Genomic DNA, 16,755 nt, shown 5'->3' with positions numbered 1-16,755 from the left:
TCTTGTCACTCACATCCACACAACGTTGACCTAGAAAGATGTAGCCACTACACCCGCTGTCCGTCTTACATTCAGGGTCGTCTTATATTTGGGTCCATACAGCAAGTATCGATAAATCTACAAGGTGTCAAAGTGTACATATGATCAAGGATCTCAGCCAGATTTATATGTGACAATTGACTTTTCTCCGAGCTTTTTTTCTTGTCACTCACATCCTGGCCGTCTTACATTCATGGCCGTCTTATATTTGGGTCCATACAGCAAGTATCGATAAATCTACAAGGTGTCAAAGTGTACATATGATCAAGGATCTCAGCCAGATTTATATGTGACAACCAGAAAATGGCGGCAATTGACTTTTCTCAGAGCTTTTTTTCTTGTCACTCACATCCACACAACGTTGACCTGGAAAGATGTAGCCACTACACCCGCTGGTTGTCTTACATTCAGGGTCGTCTTATATTTGAGTTCATACAGCAAGTATCAATAAATGTACAAGGTGTCAAAGTGTACATATGATCAAGGATCTCAGCCAGATTTACAGTGAAGAAAATAAGTATTTGAACACCCTGCTATTTTGCTATTTCTCCCACTTAGAAATCATGGAGGGGTCTGAAATTTTCATCGTAGGTGCATGTCCACTGTGAGAGAGATAAACTAAAAAGAAAAATCCAGAAATCACAATGCATGATTTTTTAACAATTTATTTGTGTGATACAGCTGCAAATAAGTATTTGAACACCTGAGAAAATGAATGTTAATATTTGGTACAGTAGCCTTTGTTTGCTATTACAGAGGTCAAACGTTTCCTGTAGTTTTTCACCAGGTTTGCACACACTGCAGGAGGGATCTTGGCCCACTCCTCCACACAGATCTTCTCTAGATCAGTCAGGTTTCTGGGCTGTCGCTGAGAAACACGGAGTTTGAGCTCCCTCCAAAGATTTTCGATTGGGTTCAGGTCTGGAGACTGGCTGGGCCATGCTAGAACCTTGATATGCTTCTTACGGAGCCACTCCTTGGTTTTCCTGGCTGTGTGCTTCGGGTCGTTGTCGTGTTGGAAGACCCAGCCACGACCCATCTTCAATGCTCTGACAGAGGGAAGGAGGTTGTTCCCCAAAATCTCACAATACACGGCCCCAGTCATCCTCTCTTTAATGCAGTGCACTCGTCCTGTCCCATGTGCAGAAAAACACCCCCAAAGCATGATGCTACCACCCCCATGCTTCACAGTAGGGATGGTGTTCTTCGGATTGTACTCTTCATTCTTCTTCCTCCAAACACGCTTATTGGAATTATGACCAAAAAGTTCTATTTTGGTCTCATCTGACCATAAAACTTTCTCCCATGACTCCTCTGTATCATCCAAATGGTCATATGCAAACTTAAGACGGGCCTTGACATGTGCTGGTTTAAGCAGGGGAACCTTTCGTGCCATGCATGATTTCACATCATGACGTCTTAGTGTATTACCTACAGTAACCTTGGAAACGGTGGTCCCAGCTCTTTTCAGGTCATTGACCAAGTCCTGTCGTGTAGTTCTGGGCTGATTCCTCACCTTTCTTAGAATCATTGAGACCCCACGAGGTGATATCTTGCATGGGGCTCCACTCCGATTGAGATTGACCGTCATGTTTAGCTTCTTCCATTTTCTAATGATAGCTCCAACAGTGGACCTTTTTTCACCAAGCTGCTTGGTAATTGCTCCGTAGCCCTTTCCAGCCTTGTGGAGGTGTACAATTTTGTCTCTGGTGTCTTTGGACAGCTCTTTGGTCTTCGCCATGTTACAAGTTAAAGTCTTACTGATTGTATGGGGTGGACAGGTGTCTTTATGCAGCTAACGACCTCAAACAGGTGCATCTGATTCAGGATGATACATGGAGTGCAGGTGGACTTCTAATGGGCAGACTAACAGGTCTTTCAGGGTCAGAATTCTAGATGATACACAGGTGTTCAAATACTTATTTGCAGCTGTATCACACAAATAAATTGTTAAAAAATCATGCATTGTGATTTCTGGATTTTTCTTTTTAGTTTATCTCTCTCACAGTGGACATGCACCTACGATGAAAATTTCAGACCCCTCCATGATTTCTAAGTGGGAGAAATAGCAAAATAGCAGGGTGTTCAAATACTTATTTTCTTCACTGTATATGTGACAACCAGAAGATGTCGTCTTATATTTGGGTCCATACAGCAAGTATCGATAAATGTAAAAGGTTACCATGTTTTTGGGTCCGTATAGCAAATAAATATCAATATGTGTGAGTTTATATTATATCTTAGTTCGGTTATCATGGCTACAACAGTGTCTTAAATGGCTTTTTTCTTTGATTATATCTACTCTATTGGGTAATATGAGTGTATATGTGAATATAGGGGTGCTATGTCATGTCGAGAGGGCTCTTATAGTCTTAAAACATGTATTCATAATATTTTAAAGGGTTTTCTAAGGTCTAACTATGAACTTGTTCAATTTATAAATAAAGAATTCTTATGAATGGTTAGCGCGCAGACCTCACAGCTAGGAGACCAGGGTTCGATTCCACCCTCGGCCATCTCTGTGTGGAGTTTGCATGTTCTCCCCGTGCATGCGTGGGTTTTCTCCGGGTACTCCGGTTTCCTCCCACATTCCAAAAAAACATGCTAGGTTAATTAGCGACGTCAAATTGTCCATAGGTATGAATGTGAGTGTGAATGGTTGTTTGTCTATATGTGCCCTGTGATTGGCTGGCCACCAGTCCAGGGTGTACCCCGCCTCTCTCGCCCGAAGACAGCTGGTATAGGCTCCAGTACCCCCCCCACGACCCTCGTGAGGATAAGCGGTAGAAAATGAATGAATGAAATAATTTTACTTTTATTTAATTTCAGTCTTATAGTGTTTTAACTCTTTTTGTACTCGTATACACTCGAACATGGAAGTCAACAAACGCCACACACCCTACTGAGTTCCACTCGCTAGTAAATTAAAACAGTATTTTGACAATATACATAAGTACAGCAAGAAGACCTACCTGGACTTCTCTTGGTTGTCCTCCAAACTGCCAGTTTTGTCCTTTGTCTCTCCATGATCATCATCCATGTCTCGCTACTTGCAGATACTAGATGCTCGTAACAACAGCTAGCGCCGGGCGACCACTCTTCTCTGTGTTGTACTGCAAAGGGAGGGGGGGTGGAGGCCTCCTTGAAACATGGCCTGGTGTAAATTCTATCAACAGCAAGAGGATATGGAAGGGAAAAAAAATGAGAAATCAATACTTCCGTGGCCGGTCGTGTTTGAGGCACTGGTGCCGAGTGGAAATGCAAGACGGCGAGGACTTGAACTGATGTGCACACATGCTGCTGAAAAAGTGGTTTAATCAAGTGTGTGGCAGCTTGATTGCATTTTCCGTCCTCCATTACTCACATATTCCACATTACTGCACGGATGATGTGCTAACAAATACACGATGCCATGAGATAAGCAGTACTCTTCCAGTAGGATGTAGAAGTAGTGTACTGAGGACGTATGCTTTGGGTTCAACTGTGTCTAGTATACTAATACTGCATTTCTCAATGTGGCTGATGACGCATGGATATTCTTGTATCCTGAAAATGGCTAATGCGACATTTCCATGCTCTTGTATTCTCTTCTGGTACTTGATGAGGTCATTTAGCATCCTTGTTAGTGATGGTCCACAGCACCACCATGCCACCACTAACATGCCGAGGGCTGCCTCAAGTCTGGACATGACAGATTTCTAGCGCACACAAGTGGCCAATGGTGACACTGCATGTCAGCCCCATCCCACAAGGCATGGCTAGTCAACCAAAGATGTCGATGTAGAGATGTCTGGTCCGTACTGAGCTAGCAAGCTTTAACACGGCTTGTTATTTGTCAAAACATATGCATATTTAAGCAAATTCACGCCATATTCTTTATTGGCCTATTGGTACTGCCTAATATGACTTCCTGTATGGAAATATGGGGTAATAACTAGAAAAGTCATCTCCACTTGATAAATCTGTCTATCTATCTGTCCGTCTGTCGGTCTGTCCGTCCGTCCATCTCCTTCCTATCTGTCTATACATCCATCCATCCTTCCTTCCTATCTATCCTTCTATCTATCTATCTATCTATCTATCTATCTATCTATCTATCTATCTATCTATCCGTCCATCCGTCCATCCGTCCATCCGTCCATCTATCCGTCCATCTCCTTCCTATCTGTCTATACATCCATCCTTCCTTCCTATCTGTCTATACATCCATCCTTCCTTCCTATCTGTCTATACATCCATCCTTCCTTCCTATATGTCTATACATCCATCCTTCCTTCCTATCTATCCTTCTATCCATCCATCGATCCGTCCATCCATCCGTCCATCCATCCATCCATCTCCTTCCTATCTGTCTATACATCCATCCTTCCTTCCTATCTATCCTTCTATCTATCTATCCATCCATCCATCCATCCATTCATCTCCTTCCTATCTGTCTATACATCCATCCTTCCTTCCTATCTATCCTTCTATCCATCCATCGATCCGTCCATCCGTCCGTCCATCCGTCCGTCCATCCGTCCGTCCGTCCATCCGTCCGTCCATCCATCCATCCATCCATCCATCCATCCATCCATCCATCTCCTTCCTATCTGTCTATACATCCATCCTTCCTTCCTATCTGTCTATACATCCATCCTTCCTTCCTATCTGTCTATACATCCATCCTTCCTTCCTATCTGTCTATACATCCATCCTTCCTTCCTATCTGTCTATACATCCATCTATCTATCCATCCATCCGTCCATCTCTTTCCTATCTGTCCATCCATCCATCCGTCCATCTCCTTCCTATCTCACTATCCATCCTTCTTTCCTTCCTTCCTATCTATCCTTCTATCCATCCATCCATCCATCCATCCATCCAATTTTCTAATCCTCATTGTTGGCTATGCTGGAGCCTATCCCAGCCAATCCCAGGGCACATATAGACAAACAACCATTCACACTCACATTCATACCTATGGATAATTTGGAGTGGCCAATGAACCTAAGACATTATGGGATGAGTACCAAGACCTACCAAGACCAGTGCATTAGCACCATCTAGTGGTGTAGTTGCTGTATTTGTGCTGTACTGAATCATTAAAAAAACAATTTTGCAGTTATTAAATATAAGACATAGTCAAAATGCTGCAACTGTTTTCATTTCTCTTCCAAGGCCGCATAATCTTTGGCATTTGGCTGTTGACCAAGAAAAAAAAAAGGAGTTATTACCTCCCACGGATATAAAAATAAACCTAAGTAGAACAATCCTAAGTAGGCTGCCAACAAAATGAAATCCAGTTTATATCCCTGGAATTTCACAGCCATATTGTTGTTTAAATATGACATATTTCATCCTAATGACGGCTATTGAATGGAAGCTTTGTTAACTTTGTCCTTTGAAGGAGCAGTCAAAGCCGTACTTAACCCGTAGATAAACGACATAGTGGGAAGTGGAGTGGGAATCTTCCTCATGACCACCGTGGCCAGAAGAAGTGGATCAAACACAAAGCCGACCTCTTATCAGCGCTTCCCCTGTCTGTTTGGTCGACTCCCGTATCTGATGGCGTCTTATCGTGGCCATACAGCGCCGGTTCACATGTCCCGTTATCACACAGGTCCTTTCCCCGGGGGCTCCCACAGGAAGACTCGGTTCCCTGGGCGGCGCATGCCAAGGATCTCAAGCGCCCTGTAACGAGGGCGGGCGGGGGGGGGTTGATGCAGTGCAGCCCAAAGTGGACTGGGAATGTATACCAATGGAAGCGTGTGTAACATTCCCGTCATGTTGAGTGGCTAATAACACTCAAGGCAAGTAGAGGCCTAATTAGGAGAAAGTTAAAGGCTTTATATTGTCCAGGACTTCATTACCCATAATGATAGCGGCATCACGGGTAATGAATTAACACATTTAGTTTTATTTAGTTTTAGTTTTATTTTACTTTTATTGTGATACCAGTGGATGCATTGAAAAAATAAACAGTGTTTGTAGGAAAAACTACCGTATGACTATAAGATAATGCTTTTATACTCGGCTGCACGGCAGTCGAGTGGTTAGCGTGCAGACCTCACAGCTAGGAGGTCAATCCCTGGGTTCAATACATGTTCTCCCCGTGCATGCGTGGGTTTTCTCCGGGTACTCCGGTTTCCTCCCACATTCCAAAAACATGCTAGGTTAATTAGCCACTCCAAATTGTCCATAGGTATGAATGTGAGTGTGAATGGTTGTTTGTCTATATGTGCCCTGTGATTGGCTGGCCACTGGACCCCGCCTCTTGCCCGTAGACAGCTGGGATAGGCTCCAGCACCCTTGTTAGGATAAACGGTAAAAAATGAACGAATTAATGAATTTACTTAGAGTATTTGCTTAAGCTTAACTAGCAAACTCGAGTATGTTATTGCGTACCGATAATAACCCATACTAGTATGAACCTATATTTCATTTGTATATTAAAATCCCTAGTGGATATGTATAAGTACTTTTTCACATGGTAAATAAACACAATCTATTCCAGGATACTACCTATTTCAGACCTTCTAAATATGATATTTAATGTTATTAGAGCCCTATAGACACCCCATATTACTAACACCCCTATAGTCACATTTACAGTCATATTACCCAATGTAGTAAAGGGGAGGAAATAAGACTGAAATAAATAATGACTTAAAATGATGCTGATGTTCTTGCGTAACATTATGGCAGCTTTTATTTTTGGGACAATTGGTGCCAAAGACAAAGCAAAAAACACCCAGACTGGTCTTGCTCTTGTCTAATGGCATTTTTTTCACCCATGAAAACCAAATTGTATGACTTTAGGGACATTTCTGGTAGGACGCATACACTCTAAAAAGTAATTCAGAGTATCTGTTGACACCACTTGATTTAATACATAAATGCAATGTAAAAAATGTAATTAATTGATTTTGATAAACTTTCCGAGTTGCTAACTTTATGTTCAAATAATAATGTTGGCTATTATGTACATGCACTTAATTTAGCATGTCATATACACTCAAATGTTATTGTTATGGTAAGCTTACAACAAAATTCAAGTTGCCATGACATAATAAAATTAGCTTGGTAACGTAATATACACACACACACACACACACACTGCTACTTAAAAAGCTGTGTGCATTGTTATTATAATTAAGTAGACAACAAATTCAACTACTTTGAATAAAATGATGAAGTCAGTTGACTTAACATTTTTTTTTTCGAGTTACGAACTTAAAAACTTGTCCCTATGACAACAATTATTCAGTAAGCATTTATTATTCAATAAGCTTTGAGTGAAGAGGAAAAGCTAATTTGTGCAATGCAATATTGTTTGTTGGTTCAAAGCCATTTCAAATGAAGTTGTCATAACTAGGAAAGACTAATGGAAACTGTTGCGTTGATTTTTTTTGTTGGGGCTAAACGTTTATTTTTCGAGTGTAGACTACAGTATAAATCCACTACATTTATACTTCCAAGAAGTAAAAAAAAAAAAAAAGGAGTACATGTCTCAACTGTTCTAGTTTGTGACAGCAGTTTGTAGGAGGGGAAATTACAGGAAAATGATGGATGAGTTTTGTCTATCTGCAGATCTTCAAGGGAAAAAAAAAGAAGTTTCGCCTCGGGTCCTGAGTCAGACTCTGGGGGTTGGTGTGTGTTTGTGTGTGTGTGTGTGTGTGTGTGTGTGTGTCTTTCATAATCAGTGATGAGTCCAGGATCGGTTTTCTCCCCGGCTCCATTTGGACTTGTGTCACGCAGCGAGATGAAGCCCATATCTTCTCTACCGGCTTGCTGAAGACAAACATGTCCGCTCAGGGACTTCTGAGCAGCGTTTTCTCCTGCTCACTCAGCCCCAAGACCATCTCCAAGCGTGGACTGAGGCAGACCAGGAGCCTGGACCCGGTACTGATGAGGCACTACGGAGTGGAGAACACATCCTATCAGGTCAGACGTGAGAGACATTTTATTTGATGCTATGTCTTGAAGTAGAAATGGTAACTTTTGTACTGATGAAACACTTCTTATTACACTTGTGAAGAACAAGCTGGAATGATTGAAGTGAAACTTCTTGTAATCTTCAGTGGGAGACCGACATTTTCCACAAAAAGAAATGAAATCTTCTCATGGGAATCTTCCCCTGTTGGGATATTGCAACACGACTGAGTCTGTGCCTGATTGTTGCAATCATCCTTTACGTCAGTATACATGGCATTGAACCATGTGTGACTGTCCAATGGGGGTGTCGCCACATGCAAACACGCTGACGCATTTAGCAACTATTTAGGTGGACACCACCTCGAAAAGGGTCGTCTCGGGTCACAATATTTTATGACGGGAATCTGGAGTTAGCTTGTGCCTTATGTTTATTTACACACACAAAAGTTCTATAAATTATATTATTGTTATTATAATTAGAAAATAAGTAATAATAAATTATTGCTTAATACAGGAGTATCCAAATTTTGTCCACATTCAGACAAATGAAGGCATGCAAGGACACGTTGATATTGTGGAAAGCAACACATGTAGATATGATATATATTTTCAAAAAAACAGAATTTCATGCTTATGATATAAGTGAAAAAGCTCATTATTAGCATGAACTCAATCTTTCCTTTTTTCCCCATTTTTTTCAGTTTTTTTTTTAAATAACAATTTCAAATGTCAGGCGCTGCACAGTGGTCGAGTGGTTAGCGTGCAGACCTCACAGCTAGGAGACCCGTGTTCAATTCCACTCTCAGCCATCTCTGTGTGGAGTTATATACTAAATATACTGAATATAAAAAGTATTGCACAAGCAAGTACATAGCGGTGAATATGAAATAATACTGTTTTCTATCCAAATTTGGAAAGTTGCATATTTATATGTGGCACAAACATCCATCCGTATGAGAGCAGAGTAAAGTGCAAAGTATTGAACTCGGGACTGGTTAATTCAGCATTTGATACAATAACATAGCATGAATGAAATATATTAGATGATAAGTACAGACATCGAGTGGTTAGCGCGCAGGCCTCACAGCTTGGAGACCCGAGTTCAATTCCACCCTCGGCCATGTCTGTGTGGAGTTTGCATGTTCTCCCCGTGAATGCAGTCTGGAATAAATATACTGAATATAAAAAGTATTGCACAAGCAAGTACATAGCGGTGAATATGAAATAATACTGGTGTCTATCCAAATTTGGAAAGTTGCATATTTATATGTGGCACAAACATCCATATGAGAGCAGAGTAAAGTGCAAAGTATTGAACTCGGGACTAGTTAATTCAGCATTTGATACAATAACGTAGCATGAATGAAATATATTAGATGATAAGTACAGACATCGAGTGGTTAGCGCGCAGGCCTCACAGCTTGGAGACCCGAGTTCAATTCCACCCTCGGCCATGTCTGTGTGGAGTTTGCATGTTCTCCCCGTGAATGCAGTCTGGAATAAATATACTGAATATAAAAAAGTATTGCACAAGCAAGTACATAGCGGTGAATATGAAATAATACTGTTGTCTATCCACATTTGGAAAGTTGCATATTTATATGTGGCACAAACATCCATATGAGAGCAGAGTAAAGTGCAAAGTATTGAAGTCGGGACTAGTTAATTCAGCATTTGCTGCAATAACGTAGCATGAATGAAATATATTAAATGATAAGTACAGAGGTCGAGTGGTTAGCGCACAGACCTCACAGCTAGGAGACCCGAGTTCAATTCCACCCTCGGCCATGTCTGTGTGAAGTTTGCATGTTCTCCCCGTAAAATGTTTCAATCTGTTTTTATTGCAGTATTTTATGTATTCATTCATCTTTAATATCCAATCTGCAATTGCCAGTACAGGGTGCACCCTGTAATCTCACCTGTAAGCTGTGATAGGCTCCAGCATTCACCTGTGACAAGCGGTGTCACTATTATTATAAAGAATATTTAATTATTATTTAAATTATATTTAATTATTATTATTATTGATTAAAACTATTGATTTTTTTTATTATTTTTGTCTTTTTTTTCTGTTTTATTTATTTTAATTATTTTTATTTATGGTATTTCTTTATTCCCATCACTGTATAGCCATATGTCCCATCTTTTGTTGCACATTCTCTGTGGTTATGGTAACATTGAAACGTGAATAGTGAACAAACTACAGTATCAGTAAATGCCGGAGCGTGGAAAAGGGCTAGGCTTCAATGAGCCATGCATCTTCCTACTCCTTTTCAGACATGTTGAATCGTGCAAGTGTAAACCTGCAATGCATGTTCAAAATAAACCATAAACTAGATTAATTCAATTGTTAGTGCAGCACGTTAAAGTCTATTATCACATGTCTGACTTTATTTTCACCTCCAACTTTAGAACTTATTTACCAGAATGAAAATCAGTAAAAAAAAAAAAAAAAAAAACATTCTCACTATTTATGATCTCACAGGCGTCTTTTTTCATTAGCGCTAAATCTGCAATGGCGGTGACACGTGTATAATTTAAGACTGTTTGTCCTACGCAGCCAGTCCTCATGGTAACACTGTTTATTTTGTGCAAAGGAACCTTGACATTATAAATAGGCTTGTAATGAAAAGCAGATATCTGGACCGACTTCTGATCGTCAACGAGAGCCCGGATTCTGCAGTCAGAGTGCTTATGTAATGTTAAGGAAATGGATCAATAGCGCTGGTGAAAACAATGTTTCAGGCTATTTCATATGATCATTGATATAAAGCATTAGAATGGAAATTTCATTTATCTGTTCCAGGGACAAACTGTGGACATCAGAAACATTTTTTTTAACTGTACAGGCATGTGTAAAAGTTTTTCTATACTTCTAGTCCTCGTTAGGCTATCCCAGCTGACTTCGGGTGAGAGGCGGGGTCCACCCTGGACTGGTGGCCAGCCAATCACAGGGCACATATAGACAAACAACCATTCACACTCACATTCATGGAAAATGGGAGCAAAAATGATATTATATTTTTGTTGAGTGTTATATACTGTAAGGGGTTATACTGAATGTTATTTTTTTGTACAATGTAGGGAAAAATAAGACATAAAAATAATAAATAAAAATATATAAGCATATAGAAAAAATATTTTAAAATATTATAATATATATTATAAATATAAAAAATATTAAAAAGGCATAATTGCAGGATGAATTACTTTTAAAACAAGAAAAAAACACTACTGACCACAAACTGCAGTTTTTAAATGAAATTTTTTATTATTAAAATTCAATTTCCGGTTCATTGGTCATCGTCACATTTATCCTCTTAGCTTACCTTTTTACAAAGGCCTTTTCTTAGCCTTTTTTCTTTTTTTTTTGTGTTGTTTTATTGCGTCACTGTAGGTTTTATGCTTTCTTTGTAGAACTTTGAGATTTCTGTAATATAAAGTGCAATATAAATAAAATTGATTATTATTATTATTATTATTATCTTTGCCATCAGAGGAAAACAATCACAAAAGGAAAAAATTAAAAAGCAAAATACACTTACAACATTTTTATGCTATTACATCATGTTGAAGTTTTACTTGATGTCCTGAATTTGTTGGTCATATTCCGATTAAGGGCAATAGAGTTTCCACTGTAATTGTAATAATCACATCTCATATATGGCCGCCATCCTATTAGGTTATTTGTTTATAATAGAGCTCCACTGCTGCATGTTTTGCAATAAATAGCATTCATGTAATTGCTAGTCTTTGCTCGGTATGAGTTTCTGCCCCGCTCCCGCTCAAGGCCTCAGTAGCCTGAGTTTGAGTCATCTGGTTTACATGAGAGCTTCAACTTTGACCTCTCATAGTGGGGCAGCACGTCTTGATCCGTGGCTTCGCTCTCCTCCAGGCCTGTATTTCTTCCCACAGTGGATTGTCCTTTTTGCATCGCATTGGAATTAAGCCTGCTGACTTGCCAATGCATCACTATGGCAACCACTCTTGAGACAGAGGAGCGGGGCAAAACATGCGCTGTTGGGTGGATGCAAGCACAGGGGTCAGAAGCAGTTCATTCAAATCTCACATTTTGTTCCAACGAGGTTATCTGACAGGTGTGCAATGCGTCATTCTCGTCCTTTTACGAGATCCCTAAGATCCTTTTGCCTGGAGAAAACCAGAAAACATCTTGATGATCCCCGGTACCTTTGTGAAAGTACACTTTTAAAGGTACATCATTCAAAGTAGTCAAAGTTGAATCCTATTGAGATGCAGTGGCATGCCCTTAAAAAGGCGCTCATTGCAAGTTATCCCAAACGCTTGACTGCAGGTGTTGCTGTTAAGGATGGTCCAACCAGTTATTACGTTTAGGGGGCAATTATTTCTTTCACACTGGGTCATATAGGTTTGGATTTTTTTTCTCCCGTAATAATAAAAAGTTTCATTTAAAAACTGCAGTTTGTGGTCAATAGTGTTTTTTCTCTTGTTTAAAAAATATTTTATACTGAAATTATGCCTTCTTAATATTTTTATATTTATAATATATATTATAATATTCTTAATATTTTCAAATATTTTTTCTATATGTTTATATATTTTTATTTATTATTTTATGTCTTATTTTTCCCTACATACGTACATCTCCCTTAATAATAAAAAAGTTTCATTTAAAAACTGCAGTTTGTGGTCAATAGTGTTTTTTCTCTTGTTTAAAAAATATTTTATACTGAAATTATGCCTTCTTAATATTTTTTTATTTAAAATATATATTATAATATTTTTAATATTTTAAAATATTTTTTCTATATGCTTATATATTTTTATTAATTGTTTTATGTCTTATTTTTCCCTACATACATCTCCCTTAATAATAAAAAGTTTCATTTAAAAACTGCAGTTTGTCGTCAGTAGTGTTTTTTTTCTTGTTTTAAAAATATTTTATACTGCAATTATGACTTCTTAATAGTTTTTATATTTATAATATATATTATAATATTCTTAATATTATATCATTTAAAAACTGCAGTTTGTGGTCAGTAGTGTTTTTTTTTGTTTTAAAAGTAATTCATTCTGCAATTATACCTTTTTGATATTTTTTATATTTATAATATATATTATAATATTCCTAATATTTTTAAATATTTTTTTCTATATGCTTATATATTTTTATTTATTATTTGTATGTCTTATTTTACATTTTACAAAAAATAACATTCAGTATAACCCCTTACAGTATATAATTGTAAACATGTTTGTGTTAATATTATATATTATGTATTGATACTACTTCCCACTTCTGTGTTGTAAATACAGACGGTTTGATGATACATTTTTTATGTTTAATATGTAAATATTTTCTTTTTTTAATGAAAAGGTTTCAAACTGTGCCGCCTCCTGTTTTGTTTATTTTAAAATGACAAGGAACTACAATACAATTTCAAAAGTACAATCTTACAGCTCAGTAATACTACAATCATTCTAAACAAAGTCAACAATATTTGAAATACCGTACTTGTAGGATTAAAATAGTGGCGACAAAGTGACTTTCTGGTATTCTCCATGGCAACAATTGCAAAGACTCATGGGTATTGATGCATTTGGGATCCTTTCAAACCGCTTTTGCAATTAAAAACACATGATGAAAAGTTCACTCTTTTAAAGAAAATACCCCGATTTATGTAGAGTAAAGCTACGCTGTATTACAGCTCGACTTACATAATTAGCATTGATACATTTATCGTCGGTGTTTGCGTGTCGTCCCGCTGTAATGTCATTTTCCATGCAGTCACTGAACGCACCACACTTTTTACTTCTGTTCTGACAAGAAGACTAACACAGTGGATGAAGTGTGTGCCCAAAAAAGTAGCAGTACGTGCTACTTTTTTTTCTAGAAAACAGTTGAGAATTAACATTGAGAGTTAAACCGCGTTGGGATATAATGTATTTGTTAAATTATTTCAAGTTTGACGGGTGACTCGACTCATCACAATGGAGGACCCTCACTTAAAGCGAAGCATCACTCGTGTAAGTACTGTAAGCTATATTGTTTATGTCGTGCTGTGTAAAAGTAAATAACGAACATAAAGATGTTAACTTTGTAAACATAATCACAAATCAAAACGAAAAGAAATACAAATGAGATGAAAGTCCAGGGAATGGTGGGGAATCAAAGCATTCACCACCCATATGGAGCCAATCCAAGTGCGGTTTATTTAGTGTTATCACATGTTTCCATCTCTCCATATTGTCTCAACTACCGAGGAGCTTTCCTGCCTTTGTGTTCCAGAGGAGGCCCAACATAGGCTTTGCATCTCAACAAAGCTTTTAATTGGGGTTAAGTGGTCTGCAAGTCTAGGAAAAGTGCAGCAGTTAGTGTTCCCTGGAATAGAAAGTACTGTACTGGCTTTGTTGTGGCAGGATGTCAATGGAATTAATCAATTCCTCCAATTGATGTGTTTGGATGAGTAGTTTAACTGTCAAGCCCTGAAATAATTGCTTTGGTTGTATTTCTTTTACGGCTTAAAATTATTGTTGCAGTGCTCCATCCAGACAGCTTTCTATACTTCTGTATATACAACTACTACTCTATTGTGTGGATGTATGGTTCTAACAATTTAGTGATATTAGTTCCCAGAAGGATGGCCATGAAGGACTTTTTTGGAAAGCTGCTGTTATCCTGTTTTGGGAGTTAGTCAATTATCAACAGTGAAATGTGGCACCTTACTAATCACTCCAGTCGCCTTTGTTCAACTACGTCTCCGCAGGAAGCTAAACAGCTAGTCTCACAAGAGTTGTGTTCAGTGAAAACTCAGGAAAACACTGCCCCCTAGCCTTTTGGTAGAAATTGCAAGTCTAAGACTGTAATTTCACAATAGCCACGTTTACATGAGGAGTTTTTCTCTTTCCGAATGACCTTTCCGAAAGCAATGGTATACATGGAAAGGAATATTCCAATCTCGTGTCTCCATGCGCCGCTATAATCAACCAGAATAGTCAATGGGGCATGCCCAGTAAAACGTAAACACCAACATGACGTGATACCGACTTCCTGGAGTTTTTCTTCCACTTGTCGGAATAACTCCGTATTGCCAGTTTTTCCTTCGTCCAGTCTTGGAATTTAGTTTGAATCAAAAACAAACTTTCCTTAGCAGTCCAGTGCCGATTGCTGGCCTCCATTTTTAAAAGTGAAGAACGTCTGGAGCTGCGTGTTACGTCATATCTCAGCATTGGCTGAAAGAACGCACCCGGGAACAGGAAAAGATAAAGTTCAATCTTGCTAATATTTGATAATGAAGCTGGGCACATGTTTTATATAGATATGTATTTTCTTTTGGAATAAAAGTGGACTTGTGAATGGCGTATAGAAGGGTTTAGATTCTGTTCCACAGATGGCGCTAATGCACACCAAAGCTGCTTGCCAACCGCCAATAAACAACAGAAGAAGAAGAAGAACGCAGTCTGACAACTTTCCGTTTGAGCGGGTACAAGATACCTCAATCGGATTGGGGAAAGGAATATTCCACCCCATTATATATTCATTGGGATTGGCACTTTTCTTTGGGAATGAGGTGTATACAAAGGTTACATTCTTTCCGTTTGAGCAAATAACCCCAATGGAATTGGAATATTTGGGTCCATGTAAACGTGGCTAATGTCATACAGCACCATTAAAGGTTTTTCGAAAAATTAATGCAAGAATGACTTTCCCTGGTAACTAATTTCATGAGTAATGCTGTGATTCCTCATTCAGTTATTTTTTGGGGGGAAAATCAGTATTAACTATAACTAATTAGTCATTTCCATACTAATATCCCAGCAGGTTGTGGTATAGTTAGACATAAAAAGATAAAAAGATGCTTGCCACTGTAGAGCGTGGGCCTATAATTCTCATTTAATGCGAGCCACTTTAATGTACTGTAAGCCTTATCCTGATAATGAGCAGCTAAGCCTCTTTCCTACATGGCTCATATGATTATCTTGACTGCGCTGGATGGATCGAGGTAGCAGTAATCTGCAGCACGGCGACGCTCAACAAGGTTGAGGATTTCACATCAGATTAATGGAGTCGTCATCATTATGATGCATTTATTACATTGACAGACTTGATGTTTGTAGTCACAATTTTTAAGAGGTGTGTTTAATGTGAAAAAACAGCAAAATGTAACACTTTACACGCACCGCAAATTGTGTATTTACAATGTGAAGAAAAAAACATGCACACCGATATCAATATTGGCAGAAAAAAATAATACATAAAATTAGTAATGGCACTACTTACACCTTCACTAAATACCGTATTTTCTGGACTATAAGTCGCTCCGGAGTATAAGTCGCACAAGGCCAAAAATGCATAATTAAATAGAAAAAAACATACATAAGTCGCACTGGAGTATAAGTCGCATTTTTTGTGGGTAATTTATTTTTGACCGAAACAAACATTACGTCCTTTTGGAAGGCAAGTTCTAACAATAATAAAAGAATAGAGAACAGGCTGAATAGGTGTAAGATATGCTAACACAATGCTTATTCAGCTAAACAAAAAATAAACATGAACAGAAAAGGTGTCCAGTGTTTATCTAACATAAACACTTTTTTCATTTATAAGTCGCTCTGGAGTATAAGTCACAGGAACAGCCAACCTATGAAAAAAAAGTGTGACTTACAGTCCGGAAAATACGGTACTTTTTCCAAAAACAGGTCCTGAAAAAATACTTTTTTAATTCTTCTTCCGAAAAGCGTGGAAGCTGTGAGAGCTGCAAAGATGTGCCAGCTTTATATTTTGTTAAATTTTCACTTTTCCCAATACTGACGTCCATA

At 38.4% G+C, this 16,755-nt stretch overlaps 2 protein-coding genes across 8 annotated transcripts in view; one reads left to right on the top strand and one right to left on the bottom strand.

Annotated features, from left to right (window-relative positions):
- LOC131135862 (FERM and PDZ domain-containing protein 4) overlaps positions 1-3,139 on the bottom strand; it is a 47,398-nt gene extending 44,259 nt beyond the window's left edge. Inside the window, exon 1 of the mRNA XM_058082237.2 lies at positions 3,012-3,139. Coding sequence (XP_057938220.2) covers positions 3,012-3,079 — 68 coding nt within the window. The 5' untranslated portion in view covers positions 3,080-3,139. The remainder of the gene's footprint in view (positions 1-3,011) is intronic.
- Positions 1-16,755, top strand: part of LOC131135866 (rho GTPase-activating protein 6) — a 112,489-nt gene that overhangs the window by 84,632 nt on the left and 11,102 nt on the right. For 2 of the 7 annotated variants that reach the window (XM_078795463.1, XM_078795464.1), the window contains one exon: positions 7,872-7,965. In XM_078795463.1, the coding sequence (XP_078651589.1) occupies positions 7,872-7,965 (94 nt within the window). Of the gene's footprint in view, positions 1-7,712; positions 7,966-13,531; positions 13,963-16,755 lie in introns of those variants that run through there. The other 5 variants (XM_058082255.2, XM_078795467.1, XM_078795466.1 and 2 more) reach the window with 5 other exon arrangements.

Source organism: Doryrhamphus excisus, linkage group LG12, assembly GCF_037039965.1.
Source record: "Doryrhamphus excisus strain RoL-2023G ecotype Guam linkage group LG12, RoL_Dexc_Guam_v1.1, whole genome shotgun sequence".
NCBI lineage: Eukaryota > Metazoa > Chordata > Actinopteri > Syngnathiformes > Syngnathidae > Doryrhamphus > Doryrhamphus excisus.
Note: the sequence above shows the minus strand (reverse complement) of the source record. Positions and strands in the feature narration are given on the sequence as shown.